This window comes from Oncorhynchus keta, chromosome 35 (assembly GCF_023373465.1).
Source record: "Oncorhynchus keta strain PuntledgeMale-10-30-2019 chromosome 35, Oket_V2, whole genome shotgun sequence".
Classification (NCBI taxonomy): domain Eukaryota; kingdom Metazoa; phylum Chordata; class Actinopteri; order Salmoniformes; family Salmonidae; genus Oncorhynchus; species Oncorhynchus keta.
In genome coordinates, this window is record NC_068455.1 from 34,907,026 (window position 1) to 34,926,396 (window position 19,371).

At 39.5% G+C, this 19,371-nt stretch overlaps 1 protein-coding gene across 3 annotated transcripts; it reads right to left on the reverse strand.

Annotated features, from left to right (window-relative positions):
• Positions 1-1,682: 1,682 nt before the first annotated feature.
• Positions 1,683-19,151, reverse strand: LOC118368425 (homeobox protein Nkx-2.2a). Of its 3 annotated transcripts, none has more exons than XM_035752505.1 (3): positions 13,271-14,092; positions 12,313-12,615; positions 1,683-2,160 (listed from the first exon to the last, which is right to left on the reverse strand). In XM_035752505.1, exons 1-3 carry the CDS (start codon positions 13,524-13,526, stop codon positions 1,967-1,969), a joined length of 753 nt encoding a protein of 250 aa, XP_035608398.1. In that variant the 5' UTR covers positions 13,527-14,092; the 3' UTR covers positions 1,683-1,966. The 3 variants fall into 3 exon arrangements, with proteins under 3 accessions (XP_035608398.1, XP_035608396.1, XP_035608395.1); XM_035752503.2 differs by lacking the exon at positions 1,683-2,160 and adding an exon at positions 18,994-19,151 and having other exon boundaries at positions 11,444-12,615; positions 13,271-13,576; XM_035752502.2 differs by lacking the exon at positions 1,683-2,160 and having other exon boundaries at positions 11,445-12,615; positions 13,271-13,933.
• Positions 19,152-19,371: the final 220 nt, after the last annotated feature.

Below are 19,371 nucleotides of genomic sequence, written 5' to 3' on the forward strand. Positions count from 1 at the left end.
TGTTTATGAGTGTTGACTCACACTGACTACACTCGAATTTATGCAAATTCAATTGTGCATGACAGCTAGGCTACATCAACAAGAATCTTTCAACTGAGATTAGGTTTATTGTGTCGGAATAAGATGGAATACCCTATATCCAGAATGTGCCAAATGACTCGTGCTGACTTTGTTCATACAGCTTCATCTGTGTTCTTTAATTATTTTGCATTTGGAATGCATTTTTATGACCTTGTCATCTAGATTGTGCCTGTTGTCAAGTGCCTCCTAAACTGTTCACCTAAACTGGCCAATCCTGTTGGTTTAGGCTACATTCTAATACTTTTCAAACAGGAACTCATTCGAACCTGCCATAGGAAAACAGTAGTGTCTTTGTTTTTTAATTACATCCTGTGTAGAGTGCAGAGTGCTCATAGAGTGCTTCTTATTCTGATAATTGGAAACCTTAACCAATGACGGGAGACCACACTGGTAGGTTATTCTGGTATGTAAAGTCATTTTGTGATTATAATGACAAAAGACAGCTACTGTACAGCAATGAAGCTGTGTGTTCACTTTGCAAAAAATGTGGAAATGAAACGTTTCGCTCAGGAGACTGGGTTGCATTTATCTGTGATATGGTGACTTCATAGCAGTGTACATGTCTTTGCTCTACTGTCATTGAATTATGTTGAATTTCAAGATGCTCTTCAAGATGTCCTGTAGCTTTGCTCCACCTCTGGATTACTGAACTCTGCCTCCTGTACCTTAAAATTCCTCCACAAGAGTCTTCCTACCTTGGGTCTTGGTCCTGTTGTAGAACTGTTTGCAGACTTGAAGAGACTTGCCATGGAGAGACACTTGTTGTTTCCACTGGAACAGAGAAGGGTCCTCTTGGAGCAAGTTACTTGTTTATTTGTTGTCATGGTGTTTAAATAGGCAAAATCAACTTCCTATTTGTAACAGACCTCATAGTTCCTATGTGGAGTTGGTGTGTATCACATCATGATCTCATGACCTCCAGTTAACTATGTTTTTATCAAACCTTCCCTGTTCAATTTGATGTTTTCCATTTTTAAGAATTATGGTTTAGGTAAGTCTAACCTAAAGTCTTAATGTATAAATGTCAATGTAAAGGTAAAGTTGAACTTTTAACACATTAACAAATCACTCTTAAGTTCTAAGAGTGTAATTATAGTGTATGTAATTGTATGGTAATTTATGTAGGCCTACCATAAAATAAAGTCCGTAATCTCTGATCCTGAAACACTGCCTGATCATCTTAAAGCCAGACACACACAAAGCCTTGTAGTTATGCTCTACATGAAAGCACAGCCTTTTCTAGAGGGGCTTGTAGACACCAAAACACTTTGATTTGTTTTCAATCAATGTCATACATTTTCATTTCCACCGTCTTATCAGTTGAATGTTATACTGTATGTACATTTTCAGGAGTTACTCAAATGTATGAATAGTGTATAAGCAGCTGACTAAAACACACACACACACACACACACACAGCAATTTGAAGAAAGGCCTTGGTCCTGATGTGAGCCAATCAAATGATTACAAGTAGTGTGCTGTCCTGGTTACATACAGTGCTTTTTGTCTATTCTGTTGATCAGAATGTACCTCAGCGGACTCCAACATAAAACTGTTAACTTTTTGGGAAGCAAACACACACGTTTTCATAAAATGAGACAGATGTAACTTTATTTCACTACGGTCAAACACAGATAAATAACATTGGTCATTAACATAATACAATCAACACAAATGGGACTATTTCAGGGACCCACATATAGAGGTTGATGATAATTAACTTACATCTATGACATTTCACAACATTAAAGAGACTTGAGTTGTTATATTATGCACAGAGCTTCCATCCAAAGTGGTGTTTCTTGTTATCATGGTGCAGGTTAAATTGTCCTCTGATTGAATTGTGTCAGTCTGTCTGTCTGAGACAGATGGTGGGCAGTCATTATCAAACTGAAAATCCAAGCATCGCTTCACACTGTTGGCATCTGAAGCACCTCAGGTTCATCTTGTGAAGAAGGTGAGACAATCCATTTAGCGAGAGGCATAAACAATCAACTCTTGGAACATGATTGTTGGCGTAGTCTCCAATGGCCATCTTACTTGAAAAGAATGTGCTTGTTATACAAGACATTTCAAGTCCTGAGGTGGAACATTGGGAAAGAGAAGACAAAGAAAATAAGACCATACAGAAATGAGAATACCGTAACCTCACAGCAACAACACTTTTGAATGGAGAGAAATCTAGTGCAGGAGTGTATATCGTGTAATAATATACTTGCTATGTGTCTTGTAATGTAAATACGATATTTGGTGTGTAGTTGACATACACGTTTTTATGAATGAATCAGCTGTTGAAATAAGACACGAAACAATCTTCCGTTTTTTGAAGCATTCCCAATGTTGAAGCCTGATGCATTGTTCAGGCTATACTACACAGAGAATTGAGAGAATTTGGAATATGAGTATCACAACTAAACAGTGCATGAGACTTCAACACTGAGAATGCTACAAAACACTGAGGAATGATATAAACCCGCTGCCATTTCCCCCTCACAGGTTACTTGATAGGCCTCCAGTGTGCTTGGCTTTTGGAGACTTTGCCAATTGTGTTCCCAACCTATATTCCTTTTCAAAATTGGGATTTATTGTAAGCAACTTCAAGTTCTCTCTCCACGGCACTAAACCAACTGATGGATGTTTCCTCTAAGATACTTAAAACACAGTTTTCTTAAAAACAGCCAACTCAGCATCTCTGAAAACAAAATGAAGTTGCTGGTTTTGCCTGGTAAGCATACAACATATATTGTACTTCAGTGGAGGCTGCTGAGTGGAGGACGGCTCATAATAATGGCTAGAAAGGAACTGATGGAATGGCATCAAACACATGAAACCCATGTGTTTGATTGATTTAATACCCTTCCACTTATTTCGCTGCAGTCATTACCAGAAAACTTGTCCTCCCCAATTAAGGTGCCACCAACCTCCTGTGTTGTACATACTTATTAGAGTAACTTTTGTCAACAACTCCACGACTGTCATGACTGGTAATGTAATGTAATGGCAATGTTACAGTAAACCATAACAAAACAAAACAGTAAAATGTGAATGGAACAATCAGACCCTAGACATTAACTCACTAACTGCCTTTACTCAATGCACCACATTGAGTATACTGCCCTACCAAGCAAAAAGGCAGTAACTGCTCATTTGGTCGAAAATTAGTTCAAGTCATTTTTGCTATAATAAATGCATGCTTAATCATGTGGACAAGTATCTTGCCTCTATTGTATTGTGTTTTGGAGAAAATGGGGGTCATGTTAGCAGTAACTGGATAAAGTTACTGTGAAAGCAAAGTAGGCGGTGTCAGCCACCCTAGTCATAGACTGTTCTCTCTGCTACCACACGGCAAGCGGTACCGGAGTGCCAAGTCTAGGTCCAAGAAGGCTTCTAAACAGCTTCTACCCACAAGCCATAAGACTCCTGATCATCTTGTTAAATGCCCCCCCTCTTTTACACTGCTGCTACTCTCTGTTATTATCTATGCATAAGTCACTTTAGTAACTCTACCCATATCTGCTACCCCAATTAACCGGTTCCCCCTGTACATGTTATTTTACTGCTGCTCTTCAATTATTTGTTACTTTATTTCTTAAAACTGCATTGTTGGTTAAGGGCTCGTAAGTAAGCTTTTTTTTTTTAACTTGACAAGCCAGTTAAGAAGAAATTCTCATTTTGCAATGACAACCTACCCTAGCAAACCCAGACGAGATGCAGTGTCTTAGACCACTGCGCCACTCGGGAGCCCTGCCTGGTTGTAAGGTGTTGATGTAAAGTGTAGACCTTACATTTCACCGTAAGGTCTACCTACACCTGTTGTATTGAGCATTTCACTGTAAGGTCTACCTAGACCTGTTGTATTCGGCGCATGTGACTAATAACATTTGATTTGACTTGAAGTGACTCCAAAGCCACATAACTGGGTCACGATCAGTTGTCATCAAACAAGATTTATCATTCTCTAATAGAATCAATTATACTTAAGATTGTCTAAAAGGAATTTCTCACTCCAGTTTGGAATCTACAGAACGTGGCCTTGGCCTCATACACAGTGTAGACGTGCTATGCTGTAGAAGTCTTGAGAAAGCAAGCAAGGGCAGTCAGCTGAGACCTTGAGACAGTTGTCGTTATGGAAACAGGCAGCACTGACATCTCTGGGTTCACGACCAGTGAAGGTCACTGGTTGACAATGGTACACAACACCCACTGAAAAAAACAGGAATAGAGCTGTTTTTCATCTCAACCTTCAACAGGTTTATTAAAAGGCACCTATGCCCAGATGCAAAGTAGCATTTAAATATTTATTTGTTATTCATTTTTCCCAATTCTAATTACTGTATAGATAAAAAAAAAAATATATATATATATAGCATGTCCACTATTCCATCACTCAGGGCCATTCGTGTGTCACATGGCAAAGCAAAACCCTTATTCTTTGGATTGGGGAGAGCCAGAGGGTGCGAAGAAGAAGCAACACAGAAGAGTTGAATGTTATCATATTTAATAAAGACATGGCACAGAAAATACTAACTTTATTCACCTCACTTTACACTATCAAAGGCAAGGGGGAAAGAAATGATGACATGATCTTTTTTGTTTGGGGGCGGGGAAACGTTTTTTGAACTTACAAAATGACTGTATGTCTAGGAGAGCAATAAAAAGTCCTACGATCAAACTGATCGGACCACTACAGATATAAATGTAACATAGAATGTGCATTAACGCTCCATCACATTGAATGCAGAACTATGTCTTGCTCTATAATGTCACATTACATTTCTAAACATTATGCCTCACTGGCTTCTGATGGTTACTCAGTCTTTGTGTTCATATCTCTGTTGCTGCAAGTGTATCTGGATCCTCATCATCCCATTGCCTGAGATTCACACACTGTTCAGCAGTTCAATAGTCTGCATGGCTTTTGGCTGGCACACACCACCCAGCTTCCCCAGGCCCAAGTCATCCAGCCATATCCTATGGGCAGCTGAGCCTTCACCCAGAGGGCACCTCAAAGCATTTAGTTTCCACTCATATACACTTTATTTTTTTATATTTTTTTACATTGTAGGCATGGAGGTACTCCGGCCACCATTAGACCTGGTAGGGATAGAACACACACATACACACACGTGCATACACATGCACACGTACACACACACACACACACACACACACACACACACACACACACACACACACACACACACACACACACACACACACACACACACACACACACACACACACACACACACACACACACACACACACACACACACACACACACACACACACACAGAGAGCTCTAAAAAGTGAGCTCTTAAATCCACAATCTGTAAGTTATGCACACCACCAACAAACACATTGAGCTTTTTCACATGCAAATAGCACTAGATTTTGTAATGTCCAATGACATTCCATGAGAGCAACATTACTTTAAAAAAACATGATTTATGGCTCATACATTTTTCTTCAATGAAAACATAAACAATGAAGTATGTCAACATGGTATCCACACACGGTTTACAGCAAAGCCATTTTAACACGCAACCAGATTCAGTTATATTTGTCTCTACTCACCTCCTTCCCTGGTTTCATGGTAGTTGTTAGTCCAGTAGATATTTGGATGATTCAAATACTTGCAGTTGTGGTACATTCCACCCAGAAAGCACCCATATGGACCGTACCATTCCATAGAGGAGAGATGCTCCTATAGTCTAAATCAGGGATGGGTAACTTTGATGGGAGCCACATAAAAACAGAACTAATCATGAAGGGCCGCAGTGGCTCGTGGGTCTGCATATCCCCCTTGCGAGGAAAACATTTTAGTGGCCCCCGTTGTGACAGCAAAGATAATTTAAAAAAATATTTTCAAGTTCATTTTGCCATGGAGCAAGGAGAACATTTTGCTGTTTTTAAGCAAATTTGCTGAAATTCTACAAATTTTGCCAAGGGGCGGAAAGAAGATTTTGCAATTTTATAACTAATTTCCTGCAATTCTACATATTTTGCCATAGGGTGGAGGCAAATGTTAGCTGTTTTTAATATGATAACTGATGATCAATGGGCCCCACCCTGGTGATAATTCGATTATGCTTACTACAAGTTTAGATAGCTGGCCACTATAATAATTGACCAATCTTTAAAAAAAGCTGACATGGGCTAATTGAGTGACTGCTGATGCACAACCACATTTAGAAATTGTAGAGCCTGTATTATATTATTATAACTCTCAATAGTAAGTTCATCCCATGACTGAGTTCCAAATTATAATAACTTTTTTTTAAAGTTGTATTTGTATTTTTATTATTGGTCAGCAGGCCTACAAAGGGGGTGCCGTCCGGTCTGAATGTCTAGTTAAATTGACTCCCCGGAGAGGCTGGCATCACGCAGGCTCAAAATAGAAATAGACTAATCTGGCCAATGCATTTTTAATGTATTTAAAAATATATATTATAATACAATGAGATGTACCCATAACAGTATATTTAAACAATACACATCACTATTCATCTGTCCTCAGTAGTCATTTCCTACCAGCTGGTAGTGAAGAAGTAGGCCTGATCCAGAGGTTCGCCACCATTTTGAAGAGTTAAAGAAATGCTAAATATTTGGTCTGCTGGTTAAATATGCAAGTTATTCTGATTTTCGAAAAAGTGCTTTTCTTAAAAACTGCTATGATGGGCTTAGGCTATTGAAAAAAATATTTGTATGTATTTTTTTATTCTCTTAAATGAGGAAATACGCCCCTCTAGGGTTTCCCGCCCAGGTTGAGAATCGCTGCCTGTCCTATTCTTCCGGATTCACAGATGTTTACTTGTTGCCTTGGAGAGTCTGTACAAAGTTTGAAACTGATAGACTGTCCTGTTTGCAAGTACACAAGGTGTTATAAACCTTTACGTTGTAAAATGCTCCAAGTTCTCTGAGGAATATCGCACAATGAAGCGTCTTGAGAACAAGTCAGTCATCATTATAGAAAAAAAGGTATGCTTCCCCCACTGCATCTCCATCAATTATGTATATAAACATATCCATAGGCTACTCACTATATTTCTAAAACACAGTGAATCGCTTTTATGTGCATCAAAGTGATCCTCTTGACATGATCAAATTAAAGCTAACGAAAGTAAGCTATTTGTTACCAGCGCCAACTCCACCAGCCTGTTGTCCTGGCTATAAATCACGTACATGCTGCCGCAAAATGATGGATGGTATTGGTAACCTATCCTGGCTGAATTCATCCAATATCTATCCAGAGAATACGGACTCAGGCTTTTTGTAGAGGGGTTGTTAAAAATTGCAGTTTTTGTTGTTGCTTATGTGTGCGTAAATACAGCCCACCCTGGTTGCAATCGTTTGTATGAGCAGGGCGCCATTGCTCTAAGATCAGGATGAGGATGAGGAGGGGGGAGTGCAGGATGATGATGCTGCTCAAGTGGAATTTCATTTTTAATATAAGTATCAATAATTTTAAATGGGCCATTTACCAGAATTACTTTTTCCAACTCTGCCGCTGATCATATAGGCAGCTTTCTATCCACATTTATTCCACCAACGTTTTGAAAATGGCATGTTGCAATTGCCCTTATATGTCCTTGGTGCTACAATAATAAAACATTAATCCGTGTCATGCATATGGCAATCACTGATATGGAAAATGTTGAAAATATTTTATTTGAAATGTATTTCATAATCCAATTGCGCCACACTGTGGAGTTGGTCTCTCTCGCTCTCTCGCGCGCTCTCTCTCTCTCTCTCTCTCTCAATGAGGGTGCGTAATTTGCTTTATTTTCGAAAGTGCAATATAATATTGGAATGCAGGTCATTGAAATATTGGTCTACATTGGACACAAAGTTTGTCTTTGTTTTCTAATTCAACCTATTTTTAAATCATACATTGCATACTTGTTCTCTTTAAAATGTACCATTATTGATCATATACCAAGTTGTTCATCAGATGTATAAGTAAAATAACATTTAAATGAATTAAATTATAATGGTAATACTGTAGGCCTGTGACTTTTGAGGACAACGGTGTAATATAGGTTCAAACTATAGACCTCTGCTTCCATCTTGTGGCCACCAGGCTTAACTGCCGATATCTCTCTCTCTCTCTCTCTCTCTCTCTCTCTCTCTCTCTCTCTCTCTCTCTCTCTCTCTCTCTCTCTCTCTCTCTCTCTCTCTCTCTCTCTCTCTCTCTCTCTCTCTCTCTCTCTCTCTCTCTCTCTCTCTCTCTCTCTCTCTCTAATATCTGCACTGTGCCACGGCACTAGGCGAATCTAATCTAGATCTTCTTTAAGGCAATAAAACTAGATTGCTTCCTTTAAATGAAAGCTCCGCTTATTATAGCTTTGAAATAAATCCTCGTTTATTTGGAGATGTACACGATCCAAAATGATTTATGTCGAGGTTCAAACGGTCAGGATGACGAAGACCTACACAGTCCCAAGTGCATATTTCCTGAAGTATTCTATTCTAACGCATATAATAGCATTATCCACGGGGTGAACTATGTCGCACATACCGAGATGTTTGTTTTATTTGTTGTTGAGACCCCCCTCCGCCACCTCGTGCATCCAAAAGCAATTTCAGATAAACATAGCGCTGCTACTGTTCTGGCATTGAGAAGCTGCATCATTTCTTCGTGTATTAATGAGAATATAAGAACCGACATTTGGTCCCAAGGTGAATGTGTGTCATGGAGAATATTTATACTTCTATATCCGGTAAAAGAAAAAAAAACGTAGAACTGCGCCTGAATGTGATAGACCTTGAACTAGGTGCTATTCAGCAAGTTAGTAATTGTTAAGGAGAATCATTCGCGTTAGTTCTGCACGGAGACTTGTCTTTATTATTATAATCGATTCTTCTCCCAAGGACAACAAACAAAATACATAAATAAACAAGTAGGCCTAGAGCTATCGGATAAATTCATTTAGGCCTACATTCGGATTTCTACATTCAAAACCAATATCCCGTGCTCTGTATTATGTATTGGTAAGCCTACTGCATTCATTATATTGTCATTGTTGAAAAAGAAACGTTTATAAGCCTACTCTAAAAAATATTGAAATATAAATGTCTGGAAAAGCGACTGTATAAAGCTAAGGGAAATTAGTATTGCATTCAGATTCCTGAATTCTTGAATGTATTGTCTCGTGTTATGGTAGGCCTATATAAATCAAATCAGATATTTTCCATAGAGATCAGAAATATGCTATCCATGAAACTGATATAAAGATAGCAGGAAATAAGACTGCTCGAAATTAGGAGTTTTAAAATAGTTTTACTGCCCAGTGACCGACCACACACTTCTGGGGATAGACAATAATCGTTCTTTGAGTTGGGAGGAGAGCGAGAGAAAGAGCAATGAGAGGGGCTGTTGTTAGCATAGCTCTATCAAGGAAGAAGGACTCCCTGTTATCTGTGAATGGGGGTTCTTTTTCCACAATAGATATAGCACGAATTTTTTATTCGTTTTTCTTTGAGACAACAATGCTTTATTTGAAAGCTGGACACAATTTGGGTTTGTGAGGGATCCTTTTCTCCTTGCCCGAGCCCAGCTGTCCATATGGGATACAACGTGTACATCAAGGATCACAATGGCACCAACTGACAGGCACGACAAAAACCCAAGGATACATCTCCCTGACTCGGAGATGCACTGGTCAAGATAAAAGAACTGAATAGCACCAAGAAACTCTGACAGTCTCTCTATCCACACTGTCTGCACTCCCACTATGGCTCCTCGTTAATATGCACGCCTCTAACATCCACCACAACCTGCCCTAGGCCTTTGTGTGATTTTTGTGTGTTGTACTGTATATTGTGCCACGATGTACTGCACACAACTGCCCCGTCACAGTAGTAAATCTCGGGGCATCGGGGTTAGGGCCACACAGAAATCAACATGTTTTATTGACTTAAACGGAACCTAAATGATGTCAACGCTGTGTTACGCGGGTTGCTATAGCCAGGGGTGTTTATCGGAATGTATCATTGTAGCCTAGTTGTGACGTCTAGTTGTATAGTCTTAACATGAATGTCATCTTTTTTAATGACGTTTTTATTTCACTCGAGGTGAAGGCAAACGGAAAATGCAGGCAGCAATAGTCTAATCTATAAACATTATGTTGGAAATACAACTAAATGCGATAAATTAGGCTATACTTCAATTATATTGTTTATTTCCCCTTCCACATATATGCGTCCTTTAAAAAAATGTTGTAGGACCCTGGGTTTCTACCCAATAGTGCTATATTAAATCGAAACTATTTGCCTATAAGTCATTCAAGGACTGCTATTTCCACTGTAAAAAAAATAAATAATAATCTATAGCCTATGGAATAAGCAACAACTTAATTGTGAAAAAACAATGCGATACAACTCGGCCATTAGCTTGTACACATATGATTACGTTAATAACTAGTTAATTTAGCGAATATTAGTGAATAAGTCCCCGGCACAGCTCGCAAATGTAAACAGTGTAGCCTCTCTGAAGAAAACATATTGAGTCTCTGTAGCCTGGACCAAAAGCAGTGTCCCCTTGAGATAGAATTCTGTAAATAATTAGCAATTCGTGTCAATGTAGCTGTTTGTTCAATGATAGTGAGGGCGACTCTAACATCTGTCCAATAAGATCTCGGTGCTGGGACAAACACAATGCAGTTAGGATTTTGTCAAAGGTAATGAATGATTTTACCCAGGATACTGAATTGGGTCTGACAATCCGCAATGCGCTCTGTGATTCACTTGGGACCAATTTGGTCCTTGTATCGAGCACTTTGCTGGGTATCCTGTTTTAGATACCTATTTGTATACAGACAACATTCGTAGCCCATCGCTCTATAGGCCTATATGACCTATCCACTAAAAGCTACAGTATAATGCATAGACTAACATAGAGCAATAGATAATGAAGGCTATACGTGACTTGACTGATATTCCTTTCACTTTCTGTGTTTGCTTGACAACAGTCACGTGCGTAGAACCGTGCGTAAAATCAAAACGTTTTTGCATTAAATCAATTGTAAAAATATACCACTTCACACCCCAATACGAGAGCAGTTTGAGACCTTGAAAAGGAGAGCTTTGACTCTAAGCTTCTTAGCTGAAGATGCCCCCTTAAGTGAGTGGATTTTAGGCCCATTTCAAAAGTGACTTTAGTCTCCTTATTATTGACGTGTTCAAATTCTAAGAATTTATAAGGATTAATTTAGGTATAAAAAAATAATAATTCAAGTGCGCGAAAGATAAATGAACCTCCTCTCTCTGCCACTTTACGCAACACGTATGCTATCGTCCCTCTCCTTACCAATGTTAAGCGTATGTATTCAATAAATCAAATAGAACGTAGTTAAGACACGCAAACCAAAAGGTAATTTCTTCAACACAGCATTTTATTAAAATCCTTATAAAAATCGGTATATTTCCCCATCAGCGCGCGATTGAACTGTTATTCACATAATCATATGAGATCTGTTACGACAGTCATGACAATTTCGCCACAAATTCTTCCTTCTTTTTTAATTGGAAATATGTATATCTCCACTTATACGATCCTGCATGTTTCTGGTTTGCAAACAATCACGACAAAGTATTTACAAAAAACAAAGGGAAAAAAGCTAAAAGTTGCCAATGTTTATTCATGGCCATAAATATTTTCGGTCCATTGTAAAAGAAGCAAGAAATCTTCTATAATTATAAAGTGGTTCTGTACGTGCTTATAACACGAAGGACAAAAAGAAAACATTTCTACAACACACAAACATACTTTACAAAATTTCACAAGAGCATTGACATTCTTAAATCTAGGGAGAGGCTGGACCCAGTTCTCTTAACGAAAACATGTAAACATGGCGCACACATTAGCCCCCCAAAAAATGGTAAATAGGCCTATGGGTCAAGCTGCAAAATGAAAAGTCTTTATTTTGTAGTGAACCCCCTATCGTGCTCTTAAAGGGCAGCCCCGCCAGTCTCTACTAGTTCACCAAGTCCACTGTTGCGTTTGCATCAAGTGATGTGCTGAAGGGAATTGTGGCGTGGTGGCGGCGCTGTACTGCGCATTATATTGCATTTGATGAAGGGTCTGGGCGCTATATGCCGAGAGGGGGAATCCAGCCTGAAATGTGGCCGCCAAGTCCTGAGCTTTAAGAGTATGACAAGGCTTTCCATCCCTGACTAAGACAGGCACGGCCACCCGCCGGGGAGAGGGGAGATGGGTCACTTCCATACCTTTTTCAGCGCGCGCTCTCTTCATTTTGTATCGATGATTCTGGAACCAAATTTTCACTTGAGTTGGAGTCAGGCGAATCAAACTCGCGAGGTGTTCTCTCTCTGGCGCGGAAAGGTATCTCTGTTGCCTAAATCGACGCTCAAGTTCGTACGTCTGTGCTTTGGAAAACAGCACTCTTCTTTTTCTCTTCTTACCGGAGTCGCTGCCGTTGCTTGAAGTTTCCTTGTCATTGTCTGGCGATTCGTCCGCGGAGGGTTCTGGGGACTTGGCTGAGTCTTGAGAACTAGCTGATAGACCATGCACTGCGTGGGAGAGACAAAATACAACCGTTAAAATTGGGTTCTCGACTGAAGTGCACCTGCCAAGCACACATGGAAATGCAACATTTAGGACTTTTTCAAAGCAACATGTTAAAGTAACTCACTTCGTTTGTAGGCTACAGATAAAATACAATGTTATTAGCTCATGTCGTTTTTTATGTTGGGACCCACAAAAATGTTTCCCATCAGTCCCCAAAGAAAGTGATTTACTGAAGCAGCAACACCATGCATTGTCTGCATACAAATCCTCATCGTGCTAAAATGTAATAGACAGGGTCACATTTCTGAAGACGATACTATGTGGCTTTATAGTCGATGCATTTACAAGTCTCTATTGAGCATATTCGAAACACTTGTTTACTTAATATAAATGGAGTAAACATGACATTATTTTAATGGTGGTAACGCCTTAAATCGAGCGCAGCAACCAATGCACGGTGAATAAAGACGAATGCTGCACATCATTCAAGGGCACCAATGAGCCCCGAAACTAAGGAATAGAGTGATTCTGCATTCAATCAAGTATAGATTTGATAACACATATATGATGCGTACTCACTCACAAAACAGAAGACAAGTCTTAACACCAACAGTATGTGCAATGCAAATTAACTTAACATTCTTAAAGAGTACTTACGCGAATATTGGATACTGTCCGTGGTGGCAAGCCATCTTGTGTAAGGATTGTCACTACTATCATAAAAGGGATTCTTTATAGGCAGATTCTGAACGTTTTCTAGAGGACTTTGCACCAAAACTCCAGTGTTTTTTGTTGTCTCTGATCCCTCGTTATCTTCCTCCGGTCCAGTGATAGATCCTTCTTCATCATTCGTGTCAGGGAGGTCCAAAATGTCCTTTACAGAAAAGCCCGTCTTTGTGTTGGTCAACGACATATTCTGGGGAAATGTATGCAGGAAAGTTGCTGCACCAGTTTGGCAATCCGCTGTTTTAAAAGACAAAACACAATCGCTGTTCAGAAAAAAAAGGATATCTCAGTTCCGTTCTAGGTTGAACTACAGTCAAAGCAAATCATGAGCCTCTGTCGATAAGCATTACCTAACCAAGTAGAAGAGCAATCAGTTTTGTAAGTCCAGGAAGAATGCCAAAGTGGCTGAAGTGCTATATCTGGCTCATGTATACTGTGCTACTGCTGGGTGCTAGGGGGAAATAAGCCATTACCGGTCCGATCAGTCCATATAAGGTTGGTCTCAACACATGAACCTGCAGTGAAAAAGCATTAAAAACGCAAAAGGTTGGCCACGTGTGGGCGGGTCTTGGGAGTCAAGTGGATGAAGACAGTGTTTGCAGATGTGAAATTGTGGGTTTTGGGCAGATCCGAGCCTCTACCATTGGTGCTTCAGAACATGATGAGTGGTATAACGTGTCAATTAATTACAAAGATGGGGAGGGCCTTTTTTACACCCTATTTACATACAAAGGACCTCCAAGTAGCTTTACACTCCGAATACTTGAACGCTCGTTTTAACAAATTGCTCCTGAAAAAGCTTTTGCCTTGTACTCTCCGCATATATAAAATATTGAATCATTAAGCTGGAAAACGTATTTTTGATGGTTTGTACAAAACTGTGGTCTGGATATCCGTTCGATAGCCTATTCATTTCGATCATATTTTCTCTCCTAAATAAGACATTGTCTGAATTTTTAACACTTATTTATGTAAACCATTTGAGTCAATATTTTGATTCAGGTTTAGGGACATGGGGCTTAAATTAAATAAATCGGATTATATTTGTTTGGAAAACAATTTCGGATATAATAAGGGCAATGAATGATAACCTGTAGCCAATAATAATATTGATGAATAAATAGCCTATAACAATAATTATAATAATACATAATAATAATACGTCGGAATTATAGCAGCGTTTTAGCCGAGATGAAGAATAGCCTAGCGTTTATGCGTGCTTTTGAAGACTATTCTAATCTTGACAATGATGGTTTTGAACGTGAATTGAACAGAACAGGTTCTCACAGCATGCTCTAAGAACTTTTTTAAAGACATTTTTCCAATTGCATTATTGGGAAATTGCTTCAATGTGCGTTTCCCCCCAAGAACACAGCAGAGTATTGTTTGTACAGGCTCCTTCGACTTGCTTTATAAGTGCTCCATCGTCACCTCTTTCATAGAAAGCAAAGTATCATTGTAGATTCGTTTATTTTCCTCCCTTCAATACTTTTTTTTGAGCTTCCCCTCTCTCTGGTGTTGCCCCTCTGCCTCCTATCTAGTATGTGATGTGGGTGACAATGTTGCACGTTTCTAGCAAAGTCCTCTGCGCATCCTGGGTGGTCGGACCCGGCCAAACACAAATACAAACCGATTGCTAAGCTGCAGACAATGGGGGAAATGTAGACAAATGTCCGGCTCCTGTTGGAAGCTTTTGTCTGGGTGCAGTTTTTGCATTTATGTCAGGGGCGAAATAATGGATGATTGACGCCCCTGTACAATGCTTTCTAACTGTTTGGAATAAATCTGAGGTTGTTCCTAGTTGTCATGGCATTCAACTGCTTTCAATGGACTATCTCTTCATTCCGTCCTGAATCCTTCCACAATAGCCTATTAAGGAAGGTCCTTCATCTTAGCACATACACAGACACATACATACACATACATACACAGACACACTCTCCTTCTCCCTCTCTAAGACACAGACGAGAAAGGTGTCGAAACATGTTCTTCAGTGCCTAAACATGCCATTTACTTTACTGGCTAAAGTTTGTGGGGTTTCCTAGCCTCCCGCCCACAGAGGCAATTTTCACGAAGGAAAGCCCGTCCTTCCACAGTTTGAAATACAAAATATTTGAAAGATAATATCAACATAATTTTTTGATTATTATTGTTTTGTTATTTTTATTATCCACACTGGATGGTGGTAGGTATGTTTTTCTTCACCCACGGAGCTAGCAGTGCACCTGACCTGAAAGGTAAATAGTTTTGGCATAGGCTATATAATTAACCACACTGTCTCAAACAGCGACAATGACTCAATTGATCTGAACGGGGTTTGAGCAAAGTCGAGCCGTGACATAGCAAAGAGGTTACTGCCTGACCTTCTCTGCCGAGTATGCTGCATAAATGCGATGTGTGAGAGACACCTTCGGGGGTATCCAGCTCGCTCCGTGTTGTTGCAACGCCTATGTGCACATCTCATCAATATATGCAATATGAGACAATTACTTCATTTTACAACGAGTAGCCTAATTGTTATGTTCAGTAAAACTTAAGTTTATGCATTATTTATAGTCATGTCATTCCGCTTGGCCATTCTTCTTTGTGGCAAAATGAAAGAGTACGCTGGTGTTGATGGTAGTAGGAGCGCACGACGCGGTCTGTGGGTAGTTATTGGGGATGTATTTGAACAATTGAAGTGAGGGTTTCGGCAGGAAGAGGTAAAGTGGCCGTGCCTACTTCACTTCGAGAGCCATCTCCTTGTGTTTACCTGTTTACTTTCACATGTAGCTCAAACAGGCCGCTTGCCTTTTCACTCTGAGTATGGGCAGTGGTCTATTTATTGCCTTACCTCCCTACTGTTCTACATGTGCACACACTGTACATTGATTTTTATATTGTGTTATTGACTGTACGTTTGTTTATGTGTAACTCTGTGTTGTTGTTTTTGTCGCACTGCTTTGCTTTATATTGGCCAGGTCGCAGTTGTAAATGAGAACTTGTTCTCAACTGGCCTACCTGGTTAAATAAAGGTGAAATAAAAAATAAAAAAGTGCATGGCATTAACAAAGCAGGTTCAGCTAACTTGACGGGACCGATTCCTGGCAATAAGTGACTTATAATAAATGTATGCACCGTTCAATCAGCCCACTGCACGAAGTGAGCTTAGCTTACTAAAGCTTATTTAATGAATGAATAGCCTACATATTCTACATGATTATGTTATTACTATGTATATATTATTTCACACGAAAAAATGTAATAAAAACCACACTAATTGCAATGATACCAGTAAGGATATACACAATGGAAATATGAATCGTATTATTAATACTGCTAATATTTAGGATGTAATATTTATGACGTTCATAATAATGATAATAATAATAAAACTGTAATAAATCGTTTCCTCTCTCGTTATATTTAACTCCAGAAAACTACGGATGCTGAGGATGACAACACAGCATTATGCACGGATGCTGGAGGGTCTCAGGCGCAGCGTTGACGGGGGTGAGTGTATCTTCTGCTGTGTATCGGACCCAGTAATGATCGGACAGAGAGAGTGTTGATGTGTAGAAGAACCAAGATGCAACCCTAAACTATGTTTTTTTAAATTGGCGCTTTGCAACAGATAGAGCGAGGCTCGTGGTTTGCATTTACCGCCCAGTTGAGTGTAATTGTCGCTAAAGGCATTGGATACACTCTAAACAATACATTACCAGTGTATTTTGAATTCACATGGGAATTCCTAGCTCTTTCATCACTGGTTGTGTGTGTAACTAAAACGGAGCATGTATAAAGCTCTGTGATATTCGAGTGATTGAAATAATTATACAGCACTTGAAAAAATAGGCATACTGTTGAATTTGTTTAGTTGTGTTTTACACAAAAAAATAATAGAGAGCTAAGTTTGCTGTAAAACAGCTTATTTTATAAGACGGTTCTCATGCTTATAATTGTTACAATACAATGCCAAACCAATGCAGACGCATGCATTCACCATCATCACATTGCCCAGGCCTAATTAATTGTCAAATTAATCAAAAAAGGCCTTCGGACGAATAGATAGTTCCCACCCAAATCTTCCCAATTTTTTAAAGAAACTATTGTTCACGAATTAAGAAAGGCCTTTTATACAGTTGATTAAATACATCTTCTGATTGAATGCATTAAGAATGCTCCAGGACGATGTATTATAACGTTGATCATTCCTTTCTTTAATCTCTGAATTTCAGTGTGTTTCGACACCTCAGGCTGGGAGTTAAGCTTTGATAACGGTAACCCCGTTTGCCTCGAGGTGCTCATGATAAATGTATAAAGTGACAAGACCGGTTCCCCTCCTCTATGATTAAAAGGCTATATATAATATGCAGGTAAAAGTAGGCCTACATCCGGTTTATTTATGGGACTAAGTCATGGCCCGGGGAGGGTGGCCCGAGGCACAAATCATTTGGAGAACTTTGATTCCAGAAATCCAAGCACCTTTCGCTTGCGGGCAAACCCAATGCCTTTATTCGTCTCCCTTCTTCTAATGATTAAACATGTCACAACGAGATTAGCGCTGCGCCCGTGCCCAGAGGAGATGCCTTCATTTGTTAAACCACCCGTTTATTTGTAACGTTGAATTTCATGCTGCACTGTTAGTGTATGGGCAGGCCTTTATCTGGTTCTCTGAGACAAATTGTTAAACGGTTTATTATTTCTAATCACTTCCCCCTTTTATTGTCTCACATAGAGACTATAAGGAACAATTTGCTTGAGTCTCTGCGACCTGCTTGAAATTAATCATACGAGAAGCAACCGTTCACACTTTGTGCATGCATTCACCCTGCAAACACGATTACATTTCCCCAAACAACTCGCGTCACCTATACCAAGCAGCAAACGGCTCAAGAGTCACTAATATGACACAAACATACTGACACAGTGTCCTTATGCAGGGAAGACAATGGTGTTAAACTGTCTTTTGAGAGGCATCTGTAGTACTCTTGCGGTCTCTACTGGCAAAGCAGTGACATGACAAGGGGGAACACATCGTCGGATGCAGGCCCGTGTTAAACATTGGTCAGTTTTCTCTCTCAAATTTGACTCAGAACAAAATCAATACTATCTTACTTCAATAATAATATATATTATTTTCACGTTTTAATCCTAACTATTTGATCGATTTTACCATAGAAAAATACTTAAAACCCTCCCATTATATGACACACAGGCAGACAAAAGCACTGGAAATAGTTTATTTTTTATTTTTAGCATATCGTTTAAATTGTGGTTCATGCAGTTACTGTGGACACGAGATTGATTTAACTATCCTATTTGTTTTGAATGTAGAATATGGAGGGAAATGTGGGCACAGTGTCATGGTAAAACTGCGTGCGCGTAAAACCATCAACATCCACTGCTGCATAGTAATTCAAAACTAGTTGCGATACACATTCAAGTTTAGGAACATCACGAATGCAGTACAAGCTAGCATTAGAAAATCTGAAACACATGGACATATAGGCTATGACATTCTGGATTTGTTGTTAGGAAATGGTGTCAGGCACAAAGGCACACACAAACAAACACAGGGACACCGCGAGAAGAAAATAAACCGTATTATTCTACATCACCTACAATGCACAGTATCTGAGGGAGTTAAACGATCATAGGCATATTGCGCTCACCTGACTGCTGACTGTTGACTGGAATTGGATGAGTTGTGTAGCCTGCGTTAAGACAGCGCGCGGTTAATGAAATATCTCCAAATGGGAGTCAGGAGTGCGTGCAGAGATAAGCTTGATGCGGTTTATATACCCAGAAAGCAAGTGGTGCTCTTCTGATATGGTCCAAGTGCGTTTGCATAGCTGGCCAAGTGGCTCTGCTCTTGCTGACTCGCTAACATTGCATGATGTTTGTTTTCCCCCTGCTCTGACGTGAAACAAAATATTGGCCATATGTTCATCGGCAATAAATTGGTCATGAGAGATAACACTGCTGTCTCTTGATGGTGCTTTTAACTGAGCCAACCAGACTTTCTCTTTCAGGTTGCTTTTTGTGCCGCT

What these genes read in the sequence shown, in the direction of transcription:
- LOC118368425 (XM_035752503.2), bottom strand. Translation starts at nt 13,526, where the DNA reads ATGTCGTTGACCAACACAAAGACGGGCTTTTCTGTAAAGGACATTTTG. An exon ending in GGACAGTATCCAATATTCGC is followed by an intron (nt 12,616 to 13,270) that starts GTAAGTACTCTT and finishes TCTCCCACGCAG; the next exon opens with TGCATGGTCTATCAGCTAGT.